Here is a 22,169-nt window from a genome sequence, read left to right on the forward strand (position 1 = left end):
CCCCATTACTGAGCTGAGTTCTGGGGCTCCCCGGGGGTAATAGGGATAAGTACAGGGGGGTCAGTCCCAGCAGGAGTCTCTGTGACCCCAGTAAATCTCAGGCTGTGCCTCCTTTTCACTGAGCTGCTCCCCAATTCTGCCAACTGATCACTGTCACCAGAACTAAAAGGTTTGTGGGTGCAATGGCCCAATATGAACTGACAGTTGGGGGGAGACTAGTCCTGACAGCAAAATCTGAAATCCCCCCTCCCCCCATTCCAGGAGCAGTGGAACATCCGGCCAGTGTAACAGTCAGTGAGGGGGGAGATACCATGTATTCCTCTTTCACTTTCGGTTTGATTCAGACTCTCCTTCTCTTCCCACGAAGATGCAGCAAATTTGTCTCTTTCTTATTCTGCCCTGGGCCGGTAAGTACCTCCCCCCCACTGACTCTTATTATTATTATTATTGTGTCCCACCCCTCCCTCCTGTCTCCCCCTGTTCTCTCTGTCACTATCTTCTCTCCTTCACTGACCCCCATCAATCCTATTGTCCCTTCCCCCCTGTACCCCAACTCTCCCCCAATTCCTTATATTTACGTATATACAACTGCAGCAGCTGCACTAACCACTGTCCCCATTCTATTCTCCCTCCTCCCCTGATTTATATTATTAATCCCCATTAGACTTGCCCCCACTCTTAGCTCATAACAAGGTTACAGATATATAGAAACATTGGGGTGTCACCCTGCTATAGTTCCAGGGGTACCCAGGGTACAAATAAGCACTCACCCCAAATCTCCCCCTAACTGACCTTCAGACTGGGCCCCCTTAGCTCATAACAAGGTTACAGATATATAGAAACATTGGGTGTCACCCTGCTATAGTTCCAGGGGTACCCAGGGTACAAATAAGCACTCACCCCAAATCTCCCCCTAACTGACCTTCAGACTGGGCCCCCTTAGCTCATAACAAGGTTACAGATATATAGAAACATTGGGGTGTCACCCTGCTATAGTTCCAGGGGTACCCAGGGTACAAATAAACACTCACCCCAAATCTCCCACTTACTGGCCTTCAGACTGGGCCCCCTTAGCTCATAACAAGGTTACAGATATATAGAAACATTGGGGTGTCACCCTGCTATAGTTCCAGGGGTACCCAGGGTACAAATAAGCACTCACCCCAAATCTCCCCCTAACTGATCTTCAGACTGGGCCCCCACTCGTAGCTCATAACAAGGTTACAGATATATAGAAACATTGGGGTAACAGTCACCCTGCTATAGTTCCAGGGGTACCCAGGGTACAAATAAACACTCACCCCAAATCTCCCCCTAACTGACCTTCAGACTGGGCCCCCTTAGCTCATAACAAGGTTACAGATATATAGAAACATTGGGGTAACAGTCACCCTGCTATAGTTCCAGGGGTACCCAGGGTACAAATAAGCACTCACCCCAAATCTCCCCCTAACTGACCTTCAGACTGGACCCCCTTAGCTCATAACAAGGTTACAGATATATAGAAACATTGGGGTGTCACCCTGCTATAGTTCCAGGGGTACCCAGGGTACAAATAAACACTCACCCCAAATCTCCCCCTAACTGACCTTCAGACTGGGGCCCCCTTAGCTCATAACAAGGTTACAGATATATAGAAACATTGGGGTGTCACCCTGCTATAGTTCCAGGGGTACCCAGGGTACAAATAAACACTCACCCCAAATCTCCCACTTACTGGCCTTCAGACTGGGCCCCCTTAGCTCATAACAAGGTTACAGATATATAGAAACATTGGGGTGTCACCCTGCTATAGTTCCAGGGGTACCCAGGGTACAAATAAGCACTCACCCCAAATCTCCCCCTAACTGATCTTCAGACTGGGCCCCCACTCGTAGCTCATAACAAGGTTACAGATATATAGAAACATTGGGGTAACAGTCACCCTGCTATAGTTCCAGGGGTACCCAGGGTACAAATAAACACTCACCCCAAATCTCCCCCTAACTGACCTTCAGACTGGGCCCCCTTAGCTCATAACAAGGTTACAGATATATAGAAACATTGGGGTAACAGTCACCCTGCTATAGTTCCAGGGGGTACCCAGGGTACAAATAAGCACTCACCCCAAATCTCCCCCTAACTGACCTTCAGACTGGACCCCCTTAGCTCATAACAAGGTTACAGATATATAGAAATATTGGGGTAACAGTCACCCTGCTATAGTTCCAGGGGTACCCAGGGTACAAATAAACACTCACCCCAAATCTCCCCCTAACTGACCTTCAGACTGGGCCCCCTTAGCTCATAACAAGGTTACAGATATATAGAAACATTGGGGTGTCACCCTGCTATAGTTCCAGGGGTACCCAGGGTACAAATAAACACTCACCCCAAATCTCCCACTTACTGGCCTTCAGACTGGGCCCCCTTAGCTCATAACAAGGTTACAGATATATAGAAACATTGGGGTGTCACCCTGCTATAGTTCCAGGGGTACCCAGGGTACAAATAAGCACTCACCCCAAATCTCCCCCTAACTGATCTTCAGACTGGGCCCCCACTCGTAGCTCATAACAAGGTTACAGATATATAGAAACATTGGGGTAACAGTCACCCTGCTATAGTTCCAGGGGTACCCAGGGTACAAATAAACACTCACCCCAAATCTCCCCCTAACTGACCTTCAGACTGGGCCCCCTTAGCTCATAACAAGGTTACAGATATATAGAAACATTGGGGTGTCACCCTGCTATAGTTCCAGGGGTACCCAGGGTACAAATAAGCACTCACCCCAAATCTCCCCCTAACTGACCTTCAGACTGGACCCCCTTAGCTCATAACAAGGTTACAGATATATAGAAATATTGGGGTAACAGTCACCCTGCTATAGTTCCAGGGGTACCCAGGGTACAAATAAACACTCACCCCAAATCTCCCCCTAACTGACCTTCAGACTGGGCCCCCTTAGCTCATAACAAGGTTACAGATATATAGAAACATTGGGGGTAACAGTCACCCTGCTATAGTTCCAGGGGTACCCGGGGTACAAATAAACACTCACCCCAAATCTCCCCCTAACTGGCCTTCAGACTGGGCCCCCTTAGCTCATAACAAGGTTACAGATATATATAGAAACATTGGGGTAACAGTCACCCTGCTATAGTTCCAGGGGTACCCAGGGTACAAATAAGCACTCACCCCAAATCTCCCCCTAATTGACCTTCAGACTGGGCCCCCTTAGCTCATAACAAGGTTACAGATATATAGAAACATTGGGGTAACAGTCACCCTGCTATAGATCCAGGGGTACCCAGCGCACAAATAAACACTCACCCCAAATCTACCCTAAGTGGTACTCCCCCCACACAAGTTTTTTTTTTTACTTAAAAATGTAAAAAAAAAAAATAAGTTAAAAAAAACATTGGCGCCAGCCCGCCCCATTACAAGTTAAAAAGACACATTGGGGCCCCAGGGAATATTTTTAAAAAAACATTGGTGACTGGGGCCTATAGAGTATTAAAATAATAAATTGGTGGCCAGGGGTTTAATTAACTTGTCTTCAGGACTTCAACTGCGGCTCCTTTCGTGACGTTGGGTCTTTTAGTGGCTTCAGGACTTCAACTTCGGCTTTTTTGTGGCTTCAGGCCTTTTCATAGCTTTGTATCTTTTCGTGGCTTCTGGATTTCAACTTTGGCTCCTTTTGTGGCTTCTAGTCTTTTTGTAGCTACAGGACTTCAACTTTGGCTCCTTTTTCTGCTTCAGAACTTCAACTCCGCTCCTTTTGTGGCTTCAGGACTTAAACGTCGGTTCCTTTCGTGGCTTCAGGGATTCAACCTTGGCTCCTTTTGCTGCTTCAGAACTTCAACTCCGCTCCTTTTGTGGCTTCAGGTCTTCTTGTGGCTTCAGGACTTAAACTTCGGTTCCTTTCGTGGCTTCAGGACTTCAACTTTGGCTCCTTTTGCTGCTTCAGAACTTCAACTCCGCTCCTTTTGTGGCTTCAGGTCTTCTTCTGGCTTCAGGACTTAAACTTCGGTTCCTTTCGTGGCTTCAGGACTTCAACCTTGGCTCCTTTTATGGCGTTGGGTCTTTTAGTGGCTTCAGGACTTCAACTTTGGCTCTTTGTCTTTTAGTGGCTTCAGGACTTCAACTTCGGTTCCTTTCGTGGCTTCAGGACTGCAACTTCAGCTTCTTTTATGGCTTCAGGTATTTTCGTGGCTTCAGGACTTCAACTTGGGCTCCTTTCATAGCTTCAGGGCTTCAACCTTGGCTCCTTTTGCGGCTTCAGAACTTCAACTTTGGCTCCTTTATGACTTCAGGTCTTTTTGTGGCTTCAGGACTTCAACCTTGGTTCCTCTCGTGGCTTCTAGTCTTTTCGTAACTTGAGGACTTTGGCTCTTTTTGTGGCTTCGGTCTTTTAGTGGCTTCAGGACTTCAACTTTGGCTCATTTTGCGGCTTCAGAACTTCAACTTCGGCTCCTTTTCTGGCTTCAGGTCTTCTCGTGGCTTCAGGACTTCAACCTTGGCTCCTTTTATGGCTTTGGGTCTTATAGTGGCTTGAGGACTTTTCATAGCTTTGTATCTTTTCGTGGCTTCAGGACTTCAACTTTGGCTCCTTTCGTGGCTTCTAGTCTTTTCGTAGCTTCAGGACTTTTAACTTTTTGTGGCTTCGGTCTTTTACTGGCTTCAGGTGTTTATCTTTGGCTCCTTTCGTGGCTTCTAGTCTTTTCGTAGCTTCAGGACTTTCAACTTTTTGTGGCTTCGGTCTTTTAGTGGCTTCAGGTGTTTATCTTTGGCTCCTTTCATGGCTTCAGGTCTTTTAGTGGCTTCAGGACTTCAACTTCGGCTCCTTTCGTGGCTTTGGGTCTTTTCGCACTTTGGGACTACTGCAGGTGCGGCACGGCTTCAGCGATATCAAGGGTGGCCTAGCTATTTTGAAACATGTAGCACAGCGGGGCCCCTCTTTAGGCCCGTGCCTGGTACAGTAGTACCCCCCTATGTCCCCCTGATGGTGGCCCTGTGTGCTGTATAAAGGGCACAACTGAGTACCTCATAGTCTGGGCCATATGTTGGGACTTCAAGATGCTAATTGATGGCTCAAAGCAATAATCCAAACTGCATAGTGACTTTATTGTAACACACTACACGTTTCAGACCCTTTATCACGTGTGATCAGGGCAGCCATCAGGGGGGACAGGGGGAGAGTTGTAGGGGGCCCGAGGGTAAGGGGGGCCCTACCACGCCACAACGACTTTATTAGCCGGGCCCCCCTGCTTTCTGAGAGCTTCTGACTTCGGGAAGGCAGCGCGGGAGCACAAGGGGAGGTATTTTCTGTCCAATACTTCCCATTATTGGTCACTGAGTTTAAGTCCTGGTTGAGCTGCTCAGGGATTGGATAGCTGAGGTTTGAACTTCTCCTCCAGCTCATCCAATCACCATGCAGCTTTACCAGGACTTGAAATTCTGTGACCAATAAGGGAAGAAAATGCTGTCACTGGAAGAAGATGCAGCCACCTGTGCTCCCCTCCTCCCTTCTGTAGTTGGCAGCTCACTGACAGCAGGTGGGCCCTACTAATGAAGTAAGTGTAACATGGCAGGGCCCCCCTAAAGGTAACCCTTTGTGGCACCAAATTGTTTTTAAACTTCTCGAGGGGGCAAGTTTTTTTACATGGATGTTTAAGGGGGGCCCACCAATTTTTTTTCCCCCACATGGGGTCCTAGCCACCAATATTTTTTTAATGAGGGGCCCTGACCACAAATGTTTTTTTCAATGAGGGGGCCCTGACCATCAATATTTTTTTATTAACATGTGGGAACCCTAGCCACCAATGTTTTTTTTTACTGTGTGGTGGGGGGTGGACCTGTGGCATGGGGAGGGTGGACCTGTAGGTGGGGCTTTTGTTGGGCACAGCCCAGGGGGCCCAGGAAATGTTGTCGTATGGGGCCCTGCGATTTCTGATGACGGCCCTGCGTGTGATAGCCAAGAGTACCCCTGGAAATGTATACTATTATGATCCACAAAACCCTCCCCCAACCACCTCTTAAAGAGACGGCATGTCCAGTCATTGTCCATAACTTCCAGTTCTTTGGATTCAATCCAATCAGTCCAGACCTCGGTTGCAATATGTGACCATTAAAGTCCGTTAAACATTGTGCAATAAAGTTCAGATCAAGGAAAATGCTTAGATGTCCCTTGTTTATATTTTACAGGGTACAGTCCAAACACCTAGCCAAGGGTTGCACAGACCACTAATATAATAACAATAATGACGTAACCTCTTTATTTAGAATATCCATTAAAAGGAGAAATGTGTCCATGAGAATCTTGGAGCTGAACAGTTGGACGTGCCATTATACAGAATAATGTTGGTCCAATCTCTTTCTCTCTCGTTGGGTCTCAGTTTTAGGGCTGGAAGTGATCGCTCCTCCATCCCAACAGACTCTACTGGGATCCACTTTGCTCCTGCCCTGCACATTTCGAGTGGAAAACTCTCAGGTTATATCCAAATTCCTTGCTATACTTTGGTACTTTGGGGATACAGAAATTTTGAGATATGACAACAAGGGCAAGGAAATCATCCACTCAAGGGTGACAGTTGATGAGAAGGGCTTCCTGCAAGGCAATGCTTCTATCACTCTCTCCAATGTGACCATCTCAGATGAAGGGACCTACAGGTGTCTGGTCATTCATAGTCCCAGCAAGCAAGAAAAGAAGATCAGCCTCAAGGTTCAAGGTAAGGACTTTATGTACAGGATTAATGATGACTGGTCCCAATATTGCAACCCTATCAATAGTAACTGAGGGGCAGATTGTACTCATATTTGTTGTGTTGTTCAAGCTGTTCCAGGGGTCCATATAATAAAGAAAGCCCTAATTAAGCAAAAGGAAGGCTCCCTCCAGTGTTTGGTCACTGATTACTACCCACAAGCCATCAAAGTCACTTGGCTGCTGAATGGAAATGCTTTAACTAGATCAACCTCGGGGTCACCCCGACAGAATGTGGATGGAACATTCCGAGTGAACAGCAGTGTGACCCTCCTCCCCTCGGAGATACAAGATAATATGGTTATTGGGTGTCAGGTGCAACATGAATCATATCCCAGACCTCTGATTGACAGTTTTAAAGTGGTGTATGGAGGTGAGTGGCACTTGCAGGAGACTTCATCCATCAATGAATGTAACCAACATTATGTCAGGCCTTACGGCTTTAAAGGTGGAGTCAGGACCAAGGAGTAAGCCAGAGAACTTAATAAGTGACAGTCCAAGGGGTCAAGAGATCATACCCAGGCAGAAGTTCAGTGGCAAGCAGCAATCAGACATAGTCGTAGAATATGCAAGAGGGTCAATGTCCAGAAATCAGTCAGATAAGAATTATAATACACCCAGGCACACTTGGAAGTAGGACCCATTTTGGGTCTCTAGTGTCTGAATTTTCACGACAATGACATCATGCACATGGCGCAATAACTTCAGTGCATGGCCATGGGGGCCACCATCTTGGATCTGAAGTACAGCACTTCACAACATAGCGCTCCTGACACATTATTACACAGGATAGTCTGGTTGTAGTAGCAAGGACCAAATTGTGAGATCAGCTGGATTTTGCCCGAAACATAGTTCAGAAACTATGGAGGTTTTAGTGTTAAGCAGCTAAGTTTTTGTTAACATGCACTGACCTTATGCAAATGGAAACAATGACAGGTTTGATCCAGAGGAGACAGTTTAAGTTTTTGGGTTCAAGTGATGGGGCTTTAGGCTCCTGTGAAACCTCTGAGCTATGTGCCCTTAACAGGGGAAATGAAGCTGCAACCAGTAGTAACCAAAGCTCATGCCATTTTCTTCACAGTCCCTCCATCAGTGCAGATGTTCTCCTCCAAGGTTGAGGGACACTCAGAGACGATCTTTGTGTGTGAAGCAAGTGGCTTCTCTCCAGAGCCAGTGCAGATAAAGTGGCTTCTGAATGGGATGAAGGTTGAGGAGCCCAGAACAAGTGAAGGTGGAGGTTTTATAAAGAGGTCATATTACTGGAACCCTTCAGGTCCTGGGAACCAACTGGCAAACATCACCTGTGAGGCCTATCATGAGACTTTGTACCAACCAGTCACAGAGACACTACAGATTACTAAGAGTGAGTATCTTTCCAACAAAAGAAGCCAAGTGTAATGCACAGGACTAAAAAGTCATGCTGAATTAACTTGTAATAGACTGTGCAAGACTAACTGCTAATTGGTTGCTACTAGCAACTGCACTCATGCAATTAAGCTTGTATTTTCGTCAGTGAGCTTTCAGATCCATAATTAGTCTGTTCCAATGTCCTTTAGTGGATGTAAGAGTTAAATACAGAAGTAGTAGTAGTAAACCATCATCCTCCTGTATATATAACTAATTATTTCACCAAGGGATATACTGTATCTATCTTCTGACTTACACAGGCATTTGTTCCATCCATTGATTTATTTATACAGAAGCTAATAGAACCCCCCAATGTGTCTCAGTGGCAAGTCCAACAGAAGCAGCACTTTCTAGTCCAGACAGAAGTCACCTCTCTGACCTCCAGGATGAGTTTATATACAGTATGATTATCAGAACAGGGTCTGTACCCCGAGTTACCCCCAATGGGAGTGGCTCCTGCAGAGTTTAATGAACAGTGTTGTCTCTGTTGTTGGTCATTAGTGTTATCTTTTATTTGTATGTTTGCAGGTTACAGACACTATTATTGGACTGGGGTTGCCATATTATTTATTCTTTTGGTCCTCCTGTGCTCCGTCATCTCTACTAGTAAGTTTCCTTTTAATATATATTTGTATATTTTTACATTGTAATGTGATCTGTAATAACCTCCTGCTCCACAAATTCTGCTTATTGGTTGGTTTCGTGGGCACCGAGCAGGAGTTGCGGTTCTGCTGAAGAACCATTAGAGCGAGGCCATTGTTATAAGGGTAGAAATGTGCCCACAAACACGAAGAGTAGCCAAGCAGAAGGGTGGAGTGAACACAGGGAAGGAACAGGAATGGTTGTGAGGAGTAAGAAGAGAGAGACACCAGCAGTGGTGCTGGGGTTGAAGAAGCTGCTGAGCTTGAAGTTGCTATGGAACAACCATAGTCATGGGCAGTGTTGTATTTAAGGTAAGTGACAGAGATTAGTACCTACAGGTCTTCTGGTATCATGCTGGGCCGATGTGAGCAGTTCATCAATTGTAGAGAAGTGGTGGCAGAGGTTGGGGAGATGGTGAGGAAATGATTCAAGCAGAATGGAGAGCTGAAGACATTATTTACCCAAGGTGTTGGAAAAAGGCAGTAGCAGATGGTATTTTATAAGCTATTAGGTACAGGTGATCCTGTAGGGCTCTCATACTGTTCAGCTGACACCCTTAGGAGGGCCCAGAACAGTGCTTGGGGGATAGTAGGAAGGTCAATTAGGGTAAGATGTGTCTACAATGGTCTCTCTCTTACACATGCCTCTGTACTGTATATCCTACACTGGGAATACTAGTGGGAATACAGGGAACTGGGGTACCCACCTTTTCCACCCCTTTAAAATCACACATATTAAATACAAACCCCCAATGGTCTGGCATGGTCTCTCTTACACATGCCTAGAAGCCCATACTCAAGATTAGATGACATTTGAGATGATTTCCATTTGAATGACAGCTAAATATTTCCTTGTTATGTATGGGGGCATTGAGGAAGTGTTGGGACATCTGAAAGCTACTGGACTGTTCTGAAATAATCACAATCCACCGAGATGCAAATATTATACATATTAGCGTTCTCATCCACCCACCGCAAAAAGCAAAAGTACAAATACACAGAAACTCCTATGAGGGTGGTCACCACCTGTCCCCCGTAAAACACCTTGTGGACAGTAGAAATATATAGCATTTAAAAATGAATATTGGAATATTGGCTTTCCTACATTATTAGACCAAAATAATTCCATACATCATCAATCTTCAGAGATATCCTATGTTCATGTAATAATCACTATTTACAGCATAATGTATGATCTGCAGAAACTTACTGAGGCCGTCCCATTACCAGCCCTGCAGTTCCTATTAGCTCTGGGTGCCCATGATAAAGAGTCATTCTCACACTTGGTTATTCGATGACTGTAGAAGCACCAATATTCTACTTCAACTTTATTTACACTGGTAATAAGAGTCTTTATATATGAGAAGTTATGTCCTTGGTGGTGGATATCTCATTTCATATTCATGTTTTGTATTAATTAACTACATGAAGGTTTGAGCTTATGTTTAGATCTGGAGAACATAAGAGGGTGTTATTTTAACCTTTATTCCTTGCTTTCAGCATTTATTTCCACCCTGTGGACTTAATCTTCTGGGAAATAACTGGTATTTGCGTTGGTGATTCTTCTATACAGGTCACCAGAACTTCCAAGTGAGTCACATACACAAGTTGATGTTGGATGACAGCGAGAAGGTGACTCTGTTCTGTACGGCCTCCGACTGCTCAAAGCAACCCCAAGTGACATGGACAGTCATGGAGGCCAGTGAAACAAAGAGCAAAGGGAAGAGGAAGGTGATATGGACAGAGAACTGGCAAGATAAGGGTTCAGTACCAGCAAGTCTGACCCAGTCTGGAGAAAGTGATCCACTGCTGAACGAGGAATACACCGTGAGAACAGACAGATTAGAAGTAGGAAGGCTGCTTAGTGTCCTCTCCACCTTGAGCTTCAAACCTGCTGTCCAGAAACACAAGAACATTGAGGTTTCCTGCCAGTTTGTCTGTGGCTGGAAGAAAATAGAGAAAAAACTGAAATATTCTTACATCTTAAGTAAGTATTTTCTGAAGTCACAGTTTGATGTTGTCTACAGGTACCATGGATAACTCCAGGGGTTTTGCTTTGTCACTAAAAGACCATGGTGGCAGCTGTATTGAGAAGAGTTCTTTTGGGTTCTGGAGAGCGATTGAAACTGACCACACATTTAGATAAAACAGATTTAAGTTATTTATTGATACTTAACACTGAAGCTGAGGGAACCCCCCCAATGTGTCTCAGTGTCAAGTCCAACAGAACCAGCACTTTCCAGTCCAGGCAGAAGTCACCTCTCCGACCTCCAGGATGAGTTTTATATTCAGTATGATTACCAGAACAGGGTCCGTACTCCATTCCGCATACTGTATATGGTAATATTGAGTATCATGTGCAAAAACCTTCAGCACCATATTTAAGGGGTTGTTTTTAACCAGTGAAATAGTCCAACTTACGCTGGCCCACAATCCTATTATATATATATATATATATATATATATATAAAATCACACAGGCAAAAAACATTCATTCAGCTCCTAATGGCCTCAGGACTTGTCAGCTCTTCTGTTCCCCCCTGATCCTGTTTATGAACTGTAAAACATTCACATGTACTCTCTATGGCAGGTCTGGATTGAAATTTAAATTAGGAGGCCCTAACAGAAACCACAGCCCAATAAATAGTGACTGTCTCTGGCATTTTATAGCAGTCCCTCAGAACTCACAGTTGACCAGTCCAACACCAATAACTGATATAATCTCATAAATGGAACCCTTTTCACTATTGACTTAAATGTCCTTCTAAGGGTTGCAGCTCATGAAAGGGAGGGTTTTGTTTATACAGGGTTCATTATCTCACAAAACAATATTAAATGTGTGCTGTGTAATAAAAGGTACAATCTATTGGATGTAAGTTGGTGTCAGAAGGTAAAAGTCAGCAGACTGATGGTAGAGAAGTGTACTTTGGAATTCCAGAAAGTGACTACTACCTGCAGTAAAACTTAAAAAACTAACATGGAGCACCCTTGAGACTGCTGATCAAGTATCTTTTAAAGTATTCACTTGAGGAGGGTGAAGTTACATTTTGAGATAATACGTCCAACATAGACATTATAACAGCATTCTTCATAAAAATAGTCCAACAGAGCCCTGCTCTATACTTGACAGCTCAGCCTCAGTCTTATGTAAGTTGAGCCCAGCACTGGACATGGGGTCGGTTCTTCAGATAAAGAATTGATCCAAGTTTCCAGAAATATAGGTACTGGGGAATGAGCTGCTTGGTTTTCATATTCAGGGGGACGAGGTTGTCTCCATGACATTGAACAAAAAAGTGTTTGTAAATGACTAGGAGGCATATACTGTCTTCTATTATTTCTTAAAGGAAGTCTTAAGCTCTAATGGGAATAGATGGACCTTCAGGCACATTCAATATCCCCTTTTCTCCAGATCCTGCAGCAGTGGGGGATCTCCAGGACATATTTGGTGACCACAATCTATAATCATTCCTTGTACTTCTTGCATACTATAAACTAGATGTCCTGCCATCAGGGGGATGAGTCCTATGATTAAAAGATGCTGTTGGCTAATTTAGAGGGAAGGTCCACCCATCTATGTGATTGTTGATAATGAAGTTGAAATATTCCTGCTAATCAGCATTTCCTCCTGGAGTGTATTCTAGCATTTATTATCTGGATATCCAGGATCAGGTCTTGCTTTTGGTTTGTGGGGCTGGATGAACCCAGATCACAACGCCTTTACTTTAGATACGTATCTGGTCCAGCTTAGAAGTAGAGATAACCATTGTTGGCATTGATGTGTATGAGGTTACATTCAGAGGTTACATTAGTAGCTACTCTTTTACGTTGCACTGTAAGATGATGGCAGCCAATCAGCAGCTCAGTGACCTGACAGACCTGACTACGGTTTATCTTTCACTCTGTAAAGCAGAGCTGTGATTGGCTATTGGCCTACTAATGAACATGGACCATTACATGTCCACCACTCATTTGTAACACAGGAAAATATCTACACTTGTTTTCAATTGTCTCCTCAAATAACTCTGTTCTGTTATTCCCAGGGGAGCCCCAGGTCTCTCAGCCCATAAAACTGTCCATCAATGAAGCTGGAGATGTTCTCTGCTCCCTGGTCCTGCAGGAGTTTTATCCCAGACAAATCCGGATCAGATGGAGCTGTGGGGTTGGATGTTACCAGGATCTGGAGTCCAATACAAAGATAAATCCATGCAGTTCTATCCAAGCGTTCAATGCTGAGAGTGAGTGTAAGATCCCTGGCCAACTACTCAAGGATCCGGGATTCCGAATGCGAATGACCTGGGAACATGAATCCATGACTGGCCTTGAGCAGCAGGAACTCTCTGTACAAGATAAAGGTAACTCTATGGTACATGTATTGGGGATTCTTGGTATAATAAGACACAGAGAGTGAAACATATACAGTATATACAGATATTTACTATGAATCTCAGCACCGGCATAAATAAGAGACTCACATTTTCTCTTTTGTTCAACCGCTATAACTTATTTATTTGTATTGTATTGGTCATACAGAAAATATTAAAACCATAACACGTCATTTCCTCTTTAAGGATCTTCAACCACAACTGCACTACAGGGGTGAGACCCTTATTATTAGTAAGATCTGTGGTCTGATATAATGGTGATGTGGCAGTTTGGAACAAATGGCAATTTAAACCGCCAGCAGGTACAACTGGTCGTCCATACAAAGAACTGCCGTACAATTCTGCAGTGACCCATTAAATATTTTGAATTTAGACACTGTGTCACGTGCCACCCTTTTGTAAAATCATTTCTATTTATATATATCGCAAAGATATTAATATAAGTGTTTTATTCTGCCCTACAAAAACTAGAGGATCAGATATAAACTAATGTACAGAATTGTTCTAATATACAAAATTTGAGAAACTTAAAAAACATACCTATAATTAGTGCTTATTCTTATAATTAATGTAACATTATCCCTTATAATACATGAGTGATACTCAGAGTTCCCTGTATAACTCAGCCTGCAGCCTTGTGTCTTTATATGGTCACAGAACAACCCCTCAGTGACTTCTAATATCCTTATCATTTACAGTAGGGGGTACATTATCCCTTATAATACATGAGTGATACTCAGAGTTCCCTGTATAACTCAGCCTGCAGCCTTGTGCCTTTATATGGTCACAGAACAACCCTCAGTGACTTCTAATATCCTTATCATTTACAGTAGGGGGTACATTATCCCTTATAATACATGAGTGATACTCAGAGTTCCCTGTATAACTCAGCCTGCAGCCTTGTGCCTTTATATGGTCACAGAACAACCCCTCAGTGACTTCTAATATCCTTATCATTTACAGTAGGGGGTACATTATCCCTTATAATACACGAGTGATACTCAGAGTTCCCTGTATAACTCAGCCTGCAGCCTTGTGCCTTTATATGGTCACAGAACAACCCCTCAGTGACTTCTAATATCCTTATCATTTACAGTAGGGGGTACATTATCCCTTATAATACATGAGTGATACTCAGAGTTCCCTGTATAATTCAGCCTGCAGCCTTGTGTCTTTATATGGTCACAGAACAACCCCTCAGTGACTTCTAATATCCTTATCATTTACAGTAGGGGGTACATTATCCCTTATAATACATGAGTGATACTCAGAGTTCCCCTGTATAACTCAGCCTGCAGCCTTGTGTCTTTATATGGTCACAGAACAACCCCTCAGTGACTTCTAATATCCTTATCATTTACAGTAGGGGTACATTATCCCTTATAATACATGAGTGATACTCAGAGTTCCCTGTATAACTCAGCCTGCAGCCTTGTGTCTTTATATGGTCACAGAAACAACCCCTCAGTGACTTCTAATATCCTTATCATTACAGTAGGGGGTACATTATCCCTTATAATACATGATTGATACTCAGAGTTCCCTGTATAACTCAGCCTGCAGCCTTGTGCCTTTATATGGTCACAGAACAACCCCTCAGTGACTTCTAATATCCTTATCATTTACAGTAGGGGGTACATTATCCCTTATAATACATGAGTGATACTCAGAGTTCCCTGTATAACTCTATTAGTGTAGATGTACTGTTAGTTTGTCTAACATTGGTCCATGAATCATTTTGTGTTGCAGATTTCCCCTGGCGCCCACAGATGGGAGAGATAATAAATCCTGATACTCTGATACCCGGCACAGAGGGCAAATTCCAGTGTAAGATCTGGGGGTATTTCCCTGATGCTCTGGAGGTGAAATGGTTGAGGAGAGAAGCAGGAGGGCAGGAATTATTCTCTGTGAGTCCCAGTGAGAAATACAAGATCCCAGAGATGGAGCAGAAGAGAGAAGCTGATGGGACCTTCTCCTGCACAGTCAGTCTCATTGTCTCTGTGTCAGCAATAACTGAGAAAGGAGCGAAGTTTATCTGCCGGGTGGGACACCCCAGTCTGGGGGAACCCCTAGAGACAAGCACCGGGGACTTCAGTTTGAGAAGTAAGTGTCAGTGTGGAAAGGAAGATATTTGGCATTACACAAACTCTATAGGGTAAGTGCACTGTATGTAGGTTACTGTGTATTAAGTTTATATGGAAGGCAGAAGCAGTAGTCCAGTCTTCTAGTCTGAAGGGGAGGTCTCTGGTACGTGATTCTCTTTATGGGTAAAAAGGTCCCCTGCTATTTGTCTATAATGTCCTCTAATGTACTTGTAAAGTCTAATCATGTCCCCTCACAAGCGCCTTTTTCCCCCCAGAGAAAACAACCCCAACCTTGTCAGTCTCCCCTCATAATTTAACTCTTCCCTCCCTCTAACCAGTTTAGTTGCACTTAGTCTCTGCACTCCCTCCAGCTCATTTATATCCCTCTTAAGGACTGGAGTCCAAAACTGCCCCCATACTCCAGATGAGGCCTCACCAGGGACCTATAAAGAGACACAATTATGTTTCATCCCTTGAGTTAATGCCCTTTTTTATACAAGAACTTTATTTGCTTTAGTAGCCACAGAATGACACTGCCCAGAATTAGACAACTTGTTATCTACAAAGACCCCAAGATCCTTCTCATTTAAGGAAACTCCCAACACACTGCCATTTAGTGTAGAACTTGTATTTAGATTATTTTTGCCAAAGTGCATAACCTGCATTTATCAACATTGAACCTCATTTTCCAGTTTGCTGCCCAGTTTTCCAGTTTAGACAAATCACTGTGCAAAGTGGCAGCATCCTGCATGGAACCTATAGTTCTGCACAATTTAGTCTCATCTGCACAAATAGAAACAGTACTTTCAATGGCACCTCCAGGTCATTAATAAACAAGTTGAAAAGCAAGGGACCTAGTACAGAGCCCTGCGGTACTCCACTAACAACACTGGTCCAATTAGAAAATGTTCCATTTACCACCACTCTTTGTAGTCTATCTTTTAGCCAGTTCTCTATCCAGGTACAAATACTATGTTCCAGGCCAACATTCCTTCATTTAACCAGTAACCTTCTGTGTGACACTGTATCAAATGCTTTAGCAAAGTCTGAGTAAATCACATCCACTGCCATCCCAGAATCAAGGTCTCTACTCACCTTCTCATAAAAAGAAATTAAGTTAGTCTGGCAAGATCTATTACACATATTGTACTTCTCTTTGAAGGTAAAGGTTTAGCCGATCCTGTACAAATTTCCAGCTCCAGAACAAACAATACATCCCCTCTCCTGACTATTTCCAGCACCATGTCTAAAGGTTTTGTATAATGTTTCTATTCGACCTCCATTTCTTGTAATATGGAAATGTGAAATTAACTTTAATAAAATCCAGAAACAACTTTAACTCACAAATAAAGAGAAAGGAAATTGTTTTTCCTGATCCCAAATTATTAAAAGTAAAACAGAATTCCTTCTTACCCCTAGAGGAGCTTGACATGAACCAAAGGACAATCAATACAAACATAACCCATTCCCTGCTGGATCACAAGTAACTAATGACGGTGAGGCTTTCATATATGCAAAATAAGTTGTAGTAAAGGAATGTAACAAAACACGGCTCTCTTTATGGAGAAATGACAATTTTTTCTAGTATTGGGTGCAATTAATTCAAATGGCAGCTCACCAGCTACAAGTACTGCGCTTCTCTCAGAGAGATAGTAGAGTTTATGGGCCAATCATTTACAGGATAATTCCACAGTCAGTTGTACATTAACAGCAGTGTTTCTGGGGCACCGCAGGACTTCACAGAGTCATAAGCAAAGTCAATCTCTGATATTAATGGAAGCTCATTGGTTGTTTTTTTCCCAGGGATCCCAGTTATAAGGAGCATCACACACTCAAATGATAAAGTAACAGCAGAAATAGACCAGTTCTACCCACAGGACATTGAGTTGGTTTGGAGTCGGACTAAGCACAGGAAGACTAATAAATATGTAGAATATGAAGCCTCTCGTATCAGTACTGAGTCCAACAGTAACAGTGACGGCACCTACAGGATCATCAGCTCATGTGACCCCAAAATATATACATTTACACACAAACATATGAAGCTCCGTGTGGAACATGAAGCACTGGAGACTCCCATTGAGAGGACCCTCATCGTGAAGAAAGGTATAACATATTCCTGTACATTGGGTACATATTCCTATTGTGGGGTGCCTGCTGCTCCCAGAGATAAGGGACAACTACTTGGTACAGGTGATCTAAACCAGCAGTGCAGAAAATAGCTAATAACACATAATAAGACAAACAGAGACAAACATAGTGAATAGGTTTTGGGAAGGTGCATAGAGTTACATTGTTTCATTAATCAGAGGCAGCAGTGCAGAGAAGAGAAAGGGACAGACACAATGACAGTTACACAGAACTATAAACCCAGTGAGAATGAGGAATGAATGGATATTGGGAAGTTGTATCAGAAGTCAGAGGCAGCAGTGCAGAGAAAGGGACAGACACAATGACAGTTACACAGAACTATAAACCCAGTGAGAATGAGGAATGAATGGATATTGGGAAGTTGTATCAGGAGTCAGAAGCAGCAGTGCAGAGAAAGGGACAGACACAATGACAGTTACACAGAACTATAAACCCAGTGAGAATGAGGAATGAATGGATATTGGGAAGTTGTATCAGGAGTCAGAAGCAGCAGTGCAGAGAAAGGGACAGACACAATGACAGTTACACAGAACTATAAACCCAGTGAGAATGAGGAATGAATGGATATTGGGAAGTTGTATCAGGAGTCAGAAGCAGCAGTGCAGAGAAGAGAAAGGGACAGACACAATGACAGTTACACAGAACTATAAACCCAGTGAGAATGAGGAATGAATGGATATTGGGAAGTTGTATCAGGAGTCAGAAGCAGCAGAGAAGAGAAAGGGACAGACACAATGACAGTTACACAGAACTATAAACCCAGTGAGAATGAGGAATGAATGGATATTGGGAAGTTGTATCAGGAGTCAGAAGCAGCAGTGCAGAGAAAGGGACAGACACAATGACAGTTACACAGAACTATAAACCCAGTGAGAATGAGGAATGAATGGATATTGGGAAGTTGTATCAGGAGTCAGAAGCAGCAGTGCAGAGAAAGGGACAGACACAATGACAGTTACACAGAACTATAAACCCAGTGAGAATGAGGAATGAATGGATATTGGGAAGTTGTATCAGGAGTCAGAAGCAGCAGTGCAGAGAAAGGGACAGACACAATGACAGTTACACAGAACTATAAACCCAGTGAGAATGAGGAATGAATGGATATTGGGAAGTTATATCAGGAGTCAGAAGCAGCAGTGCAGAGAAGAGAAAGGGACAGACACAATGACAGTTACATAGAACTATAAACCCAGTGAGAATGAGGAATGAATGGATATTGGGAAGTTATATCAGGAGTCAGAAGCAGCAGTGCAGAGAAAGGGACAGACACAATGACAGTTACACAGAACTATAAACCCAGTGAGAATGAGGAATGAATGGATATTGGGAAGTTATATCAGGAGTCAGAAGCAGCAGTGCAGAGAAAGGGACAGACACAATGACAGTTACACAGAACTATAAACCCAGTGAGAATGAGGAATGAATGGATATTGGGAAGTTGTATCAGGAGTCAGAAGCAGCAGTGCAGAGAAAGGGACAGACACAATGACAGTTACACAGAACTATAAACCCAGTGAGAATGAGGAATGAATGGATATTGGGAAGTTGTATCAGGAGTCAGAAGCAGCAGTGCAGAGAAAGGGACAGACACAATGACAGTTACACAGAACTATAAACCCAGTGAGAATGAGGAATGAATGGATATTGGGAAGTTGTATCAGGAGTCAGAAGCAGCAGTGCAGAGAAGAGAAAGGGACAGACACAATGACAGTTACACAGAACTATAAACCCAGTGAGAATGAGGAATGAATGAATATTGGGAAGTTGTATCAGGAGTCAGAAGCAGCAGTGCAGAGAAGAGAAAGGGACAGACACAATGACAGTTACACAGAACTATAAACCCAGTGAGAATGAGGAATGAATGGATATTGGGAAGTTGTATCAGGAGTCAGAAGCAGCAGTGCAGAGAAGAGAAAGGGACAGACACAATGACAGTTACACAGAACTATAAACCCAGTGAGAATAAGGAATGAATGGATATTGGGAAGTTGTATCAGGAGTCAGAGGCAGCAGTGCAGAGAAGAGAAAGGGACAGACACAATGACAGTTACACAGAACTATAAACCCAGTGAGAATGAGGAATGAATGGATATTGGGAAGTTGTATCAGGAGTCAGAAGCAGCAGTGCAGAGAAGAGAAAGGGACAGACACAATGACAGTTACACAGAACTATAAACCCAGTGAGAATGAGGAATGAATGAATATTGGGAAGTTGTATCAGGAGTCAGAAGCAGCAGTGCAGAGAAGAGAAAGGGACAGACACAATGACAGTTACACAGAACTATAAACCCAGTGAGAATGAGGAATGAATGGATATTGGGAAGTTGTATCAGGAGTCAGAAGCAGCAGTGCAGAGAAGAGAAAGGGACAGACACAATGACAGTTACACAGAACTATAAACCCAGTGAGAATAAGGAATGAATGGATATTGGGAAGTTGTATCAGGAGTCAGAGGCAGCAGTGCAGAGAAGAGAAAGGGACAGACACAATGACAGTTACACAGAACTATAAACCCAGTGAGAATGAGGAATGAATGGATATTGGGAAGTTGTATCAGGAGTCAAAAGCAGCAGTGCAGAGAAGAGAAAGGGACAGTCACAATGACAGTTACACAGAACTATAAACCCAGTGAGAATGAGGAATGAATGGATATTGGGAAGTTGTATCAGGAGTCAGAAGCAGCAGTGCAGAGAAGAGAAAGGGACAGACACAATGACAGTTACACAGAACTATAAACCCAGTGAGAATGAGGAATGAATGGATATTGGGAAGTTGTATCAGGAGTCAGAAGCAGCAGTGCAGAGAAGAGAAAGGGACAGACACAATGACAGTTACACAGAACTATAAACCCAGTGAGAATGAGGAATGAATGGATATTGGGAAGTTGTATCAGGAGTCAGAGGCAGCAGTGCAGAGAAAGGGACAGACACAATGACAGTTACACAGAACTATAAACCCAGTGAGAATGAGGAATGAATGGATATTGGGAAGTTGTATCAGGAGTCAGAGGCAGCAGTGCAGAGAAGAGAAAGGGACAGACACAATGACAGTTACACAGAACTATAAACCCAGTGAGAATGAGGAATGAATGGATGGTAGGAATTTATTAAGTAAAATAATGTTTATTTGGGTTAAGTTCTCCTTGAAGTGACTGCACTCTCTGTAAATAGAAATTCTGACCAGTCACAACTATTTCTTTATTCAGAATTGAGTTCAGTAAAGTTTTTTGAGCTTCAAGATGGAAGAGAAATTCCCCTGGCAGAATCCCAACAATCGAATAAGAAAACCCAATAAGAACAAAGGAACCAGACCGGTCCTGTTTAATGTGCTGAGGTGGGTGAGTTTCCTGTTTGTATGGGGAGAGTATAAATTCACAGGTGCCTGGTGGAGAGTAGATACAAGGGAGTTGCAGGGAGTTACAGGAGTTAAAAACAAAAGGAAATAATTAGTGAGAAAAGTTACTGACATGTACAGTAAAGTACTGATTTGGCTCATCAAAGATGAATTGACTTATATCAGCAGATACAGTTCTGTATATATTGTATCCTGTCCCAAATAAACAGCATCCCTGCCTTTACAGTCATTGTAAATATGGACTCAAGTGAAAGGGCACAATTATATATCAGTCACAATGTATCAGAGTGAGTAACAATTCTAATAACACAATTATATATCAGTCACAATGTATCAGAGTGAGTAACAATTCTAATAACACAATTATATATCAGTCACAATGTATCAGAGTGAGTAACAAGACTATAACACAATTATATATCAGTCACAATGTATCAGAGTGAGTAACAATTCTAATAACACAATTATATATCAGTCACAATGTATCAGAGTGAGTAACAATTCTAATAACACAATTATATATCAGTCACAGTGTATCAGAGTGAGTAACAATTCTAACACAATTATATATAAGTCACAACGTATCAGAGTCAGTTACAATCCTAATAACACAATTATATATCAGTCACAATGTATCAGAGTGAGTAACAAGACTATAACACAATTATTTATCAGTCACAATGTATCAGAGTGAGTAACAATTCTAATAACACAATTATATATCAGTCACAATGTATCAGAGTGAGTAACAATTCTAACACAATTATATATAAGTCACAACGTATCAGAGTCAGTTACAATCCTAATAACACAATTATATATCAGTCACAATGTATCAGAGTGAGTAACAAGACTATAACACAATTATTTATCAGTCACAATGTATCAGAGTGAGTAACAATTCTAATAACACAATTATATATCAGTCACAATGTATCAGAGTGAGTAACAATTCTAATAACACAATTATATATCAGTCACAATGTATCAGAGTGAGTAACAATTCTAATAACACAATTATATATCAGTCACAATGTAATCAGAGTGAGTAACATGTCTATAACACAATTATATTATCAGTCACAATGTATCAGAGTGAGTAACAAGACTATAACACAATTATATATCAGTCACAATGTATCAGAGTGAGTAACAAGACTAATAACACAATGTATATATGCAGTCACAATGTATCAGAGTGAGTAACAGATTCTAATAACACAAGTATATATCAGTCACAATGTATCAGAGTGAGTAACAAGACTATAACACAATTATATATCAGTCACAATGTATCAGAGTGAGTAACAAGACTATAACACAATTATATATCAGTCACAATGTATCAGAGTGAGTAACAATTCTAATAACACAATTATATATCAGTCACAATGTATCAGAG

At 42.5% G+C, this 22,169-nt stretch overlaps 1 protein-coding gene across 2 annotated transcripts in view; it reads left to right on the top strand.

The window, feature by feature from the left end:
• The first annotated feature begins 299 nt into the window (after nucleotides 1-299).
• The window catches only part of LOC108704224, a 37,959-nt gene continuing 16,089 nt past the window's right edge, over nucleotides 300-22,169 (top strand). The window contains exons 1-10 of one of the 2 annotated variants that reach the window (XM_041578622.1): nucleotides 300-407; nucleotides 6,381-6,713; nucleotides 6,819-7,118; nucleotides 7,827-8,108; nucleotides 8,681-8,758; nucleotides 10,367-10,780; nucleotides 12,834-13,145; nucleotides 14,925-15,278; nucleotides 17,063-17,365; nucleotides 20,619-20,750. In XM_041578622.1, the coding sequence (XP_041434556.1) occupies nucleotides 368-407; nucleotides 6,381-6,713; nucleotides 6,819-7,118; nucleotides 7,827-8,108; nucleotides 8,681-8,758; nucleotides 10,367-10,780; nucleotides 12,834-13,145; nucleotides 14,925-15,278; nucleotides 17,063-17,365; nucleotides 20,619-20,707 (2,505 nt within the window). In that variant the 5' untranslated portion in view covers nucleotides 300-367 and the 3' untranslated portion in view covers nucleotides 20,708-20,750. The remainder of the gene's footprint in view (nucleotides 408-6,380; nucleotides 6,714-6,818; nucleotides 7,119-7,826; nucleotides 8,109-8,680; nucleotides 8,759-10,366; nucleotides 10,781-12,833; nucleotides 13,146-14,924; nucleotides 15,279-17,062; nucleotides 17,366-20,618; nucleotides 20,751-22,169) is intronic. The other variant, XM_041578621.1, reaches the window with a different exon arrangement.

This window comes from Xenopus laevis, chromosome 9_10S (genome assembly GCF_017654675.1).
Source record: "Xenopus laevis strain J_2021 chromosome 9_10S, Xenopus_laevis_v10.1, whole genome shotgun sequence".
Classification (NCBI taxonomy): Eukaryota; Metazoa; Chordata; class Amphibia; order Anura; family Pipidae; genus Xenopus; species Xenopus laevis.